At 47.6% G+C, this 6037-nt stretch overlaps 1 protein-coding gene across 1 annotated transcript; it reads right to left on the minus strand.

The window, feature by feature from the left end:
• Positions 1-2314: 2314 nt before the first annotated feature.
• On the minus strand, positions 2315-4026 carry Tex38 (testis expressed 38). The gene is made up of 2 exons (XM_051171954.1): positions 3529-4026; positions 2315-2973 (listed from the first exon to the last, which is right to left on the minus strand). Coding segments are annotated over exons 1-2 (606 nt in total). The 5' UTR covers positions 3530-4026; the 3' UTR covers positions 2315-2368.
• Between the last annotated feature and the right edge of the window lie 2011 nt (positions 4027-6037).

A 6037-nucleotide genomic window follows, 5' to 3' on the forward strand; every position in this document is an offset into this window, starting at 1 on the left:
GCAGAAGCCTGTAGCTAGGAAGGTCACAGACCACACTGCAGAGACCCATAACCAGTCAACGTGAAGCACCCATAGATGCCCTCCAGGTTCAGGGAGCATCACAGAAGGAAGGGTAGATGGAGTATAAGAGCTGGAGGAAGTATGGAATTGTATAGAATGCTGACTTGGAACTTGGTATGGCTCTTGAATTCTCAAACCCAATGTTACCCAGGACTACCTGCTCAGAACTGAGCCTGCCAATATCCTGCCATGGATCAGGAAGGAGCTCATGGCCCCCACCCCCTCCTTAGGACTTAAATGAAGGTAATGGTTATTGTGGGAGGGATATTCTTTTCATTAGTGTGGCCAGACATTGGTAACCAACCCTAATGAAATTCATTGTTTGGGGTTTCTTTGTTTTTCAAAAAAGACATGAAAGAATTTCAGTGTGTGGCCTGAAACAAAGGCTGTAGGGCTCAGGCTTTGGGCATATTCAGGATGAGGGGGAGCAAGATTAAGTGAGGAGTGAGGCTGCTCTGATGTCCACCACAAGCTCCATTTAGGTATGTTTTGTTTCCAGATTCTATTTAAAGAGCTTTTTTTTAACGTTATGTTGGCTTGCGGGGGGAGGGGGGTGAAGGGCTTAAAACCATTGCTAGAGAGAGTGCATAAACTGGGTGTTTCCACATACAGAAAAATTAACTGCATTCACCAAATCCTTGGAATCCTCTTCTCGTTCCCCTCAGGGAGTTTATACATAAAACTTGCACCATTTACAAACATGGGTTTGGCTCATTTCCCCAGTTAAAGGAGGTCTAGAAATGCATAGTTCAGTGGCAGAGCTCTTGTCAAACATGCGCAGAACCCTGTGTTCAATCCCTAACACTCGGGGGAAGGGGTGAAAAGGAAAAATTTCTATTCTGTGGCAGAGCCAGTCCTTTTCATCGTAAAGCTGTGATGAAATAGGTAGTGTTGGTCTTTGTCCGTACTTTATTGACCATTTTTCAGGAGATAGTAACATTCCTATGTATTGGATCTTAATTTTTGAGGAGCCGTGTATATCTTAGGAAATATATAAACAGTGCTGGAGAGATGGCTTAATGGCTAAAAGTGCTGGTTGCTTTTCCAGAGGACCCAGGTTCACTTCCCAGCACTCATAAAGAGGCTCACAATTGTCTGTGACTTCAGCCCCAGAGGATCTGATGCCCTCTTCTGGCTTCCACAAGCACAGACATACATGAAGGCAAAACATCCATACACATAAAATTAAAGAAAAAAATGTTAAACCAGGTGTGGTAGCATGCCTTTAATCTCAGCACTGAGGAGGCAGAGACCGGTGGATCACTGTGCGTCTACAAAGTCCAGGATAGCCAAGATAACACAGGAAACCCTGTGTTATTAAAGAAAGAGCTAAGCAATAAAGCAAAGTATGGGGACACAAACCTGTAATCCCAGTCAGTACTCAGAAGACTGGGCCAGGGTGATCAGGAGCTTAAGAGCAGCCTGACACGCACAAGTTCCATGCTAGCCTGCAATACACAGTGAGCCCCCATCTCAAAATCGAGAAGATGGGAGAAAAGCAGGAAAGAAAGAGTGAGATACAAAGTATAGGTGTGATTCTAGAAGATGCCCTGGCCAGTCTGCCAGTCAGGTTTATGACCAACCCTCACACACTAATGCAGTTAGCTTAACTGTTGTAACAAGACAACATTAAGCAAAGACACCATGGAGTGCGATAGCGATACTAGAAGTGAGACACCTGGAAAACGTGAACCGGAGAGCTGGCTGTGCAAGAACGAAGGCATATGCCCTGAAAACCTGAGTCTGCCTCTTAACAGGAGGATCAGAACTGCCATTTGGCATTGGGAATATTTAAGGGACAAAGACAGCCAGCTAAGAATCAATACGTAGCAAATAACAGACCCCTACACCATAGTGGCATTTGTTTGGCCTATGACATAGCCAACATAGGCCACCATAGCCCTCAACAGCTGTCCTCTTGTGGCAACTGTGCTTCCTATCCTACCATCAGCAGTTCCCGGAGACCTAGGTCCTAGCCTGCCACTCATTCGGACTTAAAAAGTGGATGGAGGGATATTGAGTCCAGCCACACGTATTGGTTCAGTGTCTCCCAAATGCTAACCTCCAGTGCAACATGAACCTCATGAGTAGCTTGACTTAGAAACCGCCACAGTCAAACGCAAAAGACATTGCCCTTCTCAGAGCAAATGAGACAGAGGAGAAAGTTGAACTTTTTTTTTTTTACTCTTCCATGATGTGATGTCCAGGTGGCCATGACCTCCTTGCCAGCATCAGCTCTTTCAGGTTATCTATTTTCTACCAAAGGGAACCTTCTGCACCTGCAGCTCCTACCCTCACTGAGAGGAAACTACAGTTCTGAAGCAAAAGGCTTGGCCTTAAAGCAGTTTGCTCCATGGGCCAGTGTTGGGAAGGAATAGAAATGAACATTCCTTTCAGGGCCGTCAGCCAAAGGGTAGGAGACAGAGTGGTTGAGCATGGGAGGGAGGTGGCAGAGGGACAGAGTAAATGGCACCTCCTGAAAGATGGGGAGTGGGAGTGGGGAATCAGTCTGAGACTGTGGCACTGTTGAAGGCGGGGGCTGCTTTGGGACCTCTGGAACATTGTGCAAAGGACCAGAGGCTTCACCCTCAGGGCTTCGGTCTTGCACAGCATAGTTCCTGCCTTCAGAGATGCCCAGCTCCCACAGAGAATCTGGATTCAGAATGTCCGGCTCCGTCCTGGTTATAGCAGCGGGAGGGCCTGTGTTAATGGCTGTATTCATGCCAAGGTGCCTCCTCTTGTTTACCCAGTACAGCAGTGGGCTGTAGGTGAACGCAGAGGCTCTCATCGCTTCCACCCACTGCTGGGCACGCTCTTCTCTCTGCAAGTTCTTCCTCCAGTGCAGAAAGAGAATGAAGCTGCCTATTAGCATGGAGCACAGCCCCAGGAATCCAACGCACAAGGAGATCCACACTAAGGCAGTGAGAAAGAGAGAGGTTGGCTGGCTGATGCACCAAATGTAGGGCCTGAGCTCTTTCTCACAACGCCCCCCTTGACCTCGGCACCAGTCACTCTGCCTACTCTCCCAACTCCTCTCCCTCCCTCATCTCTTGCTCAAACACTAGACTTCCAGACTACTTAAGGCATCCTTTTTTTTTTTTTTTTTAGCTATTTAGAGATAAACACTAGGTTCTTATGATTCTAGAAAAGATTATCACCTAATTGCTCAGCACTCCAAGCAGCCACCACACCCCCATTCATGGCAAAAGGTTTTCCCAGCCGGGCATGGTGGCACACATCTGTTATCCCAGCACTCGGGAGGGCAGAGGCAGGGGTATCACTGTGAGTTCGAGGCCAGCCTGGTGTACAAAGCGAGTCCAGGACAGGCAAGGCTACACAGAGAAACCCTGTCCCAAAAAAACAAAAAACAAAAAAGGAAAACAGGTTTTCCCTAACCATTTGTCCCCTGCCCAAGGGCACAAAGTGGGAGGGGCTGGGGGGGGCAGGGACTAGAGGTGGTACACTTACTGCCAGGGAGACTCAGGTCCTCATTTTGGGACTCCGTAAGGGCTCAGCCTTGACACCCAGCCTATCACTCTGGGGAGAGGAAATCCACATCTCTCCACCAATAGGAGCCCTCGGAAGACCCAGGTCTCATTGTTCTCTAAAGGAAAGGTCATCAGGTTCTGTCTGCCCGGCATTCCAGGCCCAGTGTTTGTGGAGTAGTCCTGGTAACAGAAGCAATGACCCCATCCTGTGGCATCTCATAAGCAACAGTCACCTTCTGCTCTACCAAAGGCTGAGCCACCAGAGTTGTCTGCCCTCCTCCTTACAGTGAACCCATGGAGCAGCCCCTGGAAAGGCCTCTGCATTCTCAAGGGGCTAATCATGTGATTGGGGAGCAAGGAAACACCACTGGGTATCCTCCCCAGTGCTGCCTGGGACAGAGAGCACACACAGAATTGGGCATGTCTGCCCTCGACAAATAATTAGGCCAAGCTGTCAGAAGCAAGCTGGCTCAAGGGAACCAAGTGGTCAGTGCCTCCTTTGGCTCCTACAGTCTCTTAACCCTGTTTTTCCTTCCTTCAACAAGTGCTGGCAAGTGTCCTTGGGCCCTATGGGAGCTCTCCTCTATCTGATCCTGCATCCCTTTCTGGCCTAACTCCTTACCCTTCACACTCCATTCCCTTCTGGGCAGGCCAGCAGACATCCCCCTACACACACACACACACACACACACACACACACACACACACACACACACACACACACACACACACACACACACCAAACACCAGGGGAATTTTGCTCATGAGGTTTCCTACACACACACACACACACACACACACACACACCAGACACCAGGGGAATTTTGCTCATGAGGTTTCCTGCCTTAGGAGTGCTTTTCTCCTTTTACCATTGAGGACTGCTTATTCCCCCTGACCCCTGAACATGCGCTCACGCACATGCACACGCGCGCGCGCACACACACACACACACAAACACACACACATCAACCCTGCTGTGTAACAAATAGTCCATTTAGTTCTCTTCCCAGAAGAGACTTAGTCTAGTCCAACTTCCGTCAGAAGTCTGAGCCCTGTGGGGCAGGTCTCACTGGCAACCAATCCCCCGGGGTTTATTGGAGCCAGGCCCTTGCTCATTACTTCTTAAGGCAGCTTCATCCATTTAATGAGTAGCTAAGTTAGAAAGCCCTTTCCCTGTTAAGCCTAAGTCAACTCCCAGGGGCCAACCGGTCCTAACTTGAAATCTTACCATTTAGTTTTCCTCCTTTTTATAGTCTCCCATTGTGACATGGGACACTCTTCCTTACCTCTGTGTTTCTATGATCCAAATACCCAATAAAGACAATGTAAAGAGGAAAGGTTTAATTTAGCTTCTTGTTCAGAGGGTGCAGTCGCTAGTCGCTTGGTCCCATGGCAGACTGGGTGCAGAACATCATGGCTGCTGAGGAACGTGTGGTAGGAGACAGCCATTCACATCACAGCAAACCAGAAGCAGAGATCAGGAAGCTGGAGCCAAGGTCTGGGCTATCACTTTCAAAGTCCTACCCAGTGTGACCTTCTACCCAACCTCTTCACGGTTTCCACAACCTCCCAAAATAGCGCCACCATCTAGGGACAACGTGTTCAAAACATGAGCTTAATTGAGGACATTTCAGAGTGAGACGAGAGCACTATTTACAGAGTTCTTCCCAGAATGCCTTTCACCTTGGCTCTACCTTACCACCCAATGATGCTTGTCTTCCTCCTCTGCTGGTGTTGCCCTCTGGTCTCAGAGTCTTGGCATTGCTCCAGGGTCCAGTCTTTAGCATTCTATCTACATTTACAACAGTAAAGAACACAAAGACATTGGTAACTCACAACTTTATTCCTCCCGCCTGGAACATACCTCAGAACTTCAGAGTCACATACCAACAGTCTGGCTGACCTCCTTCCTCACCTGTCTATTAAGTGATATTTAATCTTTGCGGTTTAAAGTAGGACAAATTACCCTCAGAAGTTTCCATATTTGTTCCACATACTCCAAGTTCCAGCAGTCAGAATTGCCACGGACCATCTCAGTCGGGTATCAGTCCTTGGGTCAGGAGTTCTCGAAGTGTCGGTGGACAAAGATAGGCGAGTGACAAACAGAAACAGAGGTGCAGTTTGATTCTGAGTGTGTTTTGGAGACGAGCAAGCCAGGTTTATATACACATTTTTAAATGGGGGCGTTCACACGTGGTTACATTATTTTTCCATACAAATCAAAATACAGGATGCTGTCATCAATCTTGGTCATTCATAAGTCATTAGATTATCAGTGCATATGCTCTCTTTATCAAAGGCCAATATTCTCCCATTATGCCAAACATCTGTGAGTCAAGACAGTTTGTTTTCTTAGCTCGTCTGCCACTATCTAGAGTCATACTCAAAACTTTTTTATAAATCATAATATAAACTATTCATTGGTGACTAATTCTTAGCCATGTTTACATTAACAAGTGGAACAGAACTTAGTAGTAAGCTTGACTGAA

This window comes from Acomys russatus, chromosome 29, assembly GCF_903995435.1.
Source record: "Acomys russatus chromosome 29, mAcoRus1.1, whole genome shotgun sequence".
NCBI lineage: Eukaryota > Metazoa > Chordata > Mammalia > Rodentia > Muridae > Acomys > Acomys russatus.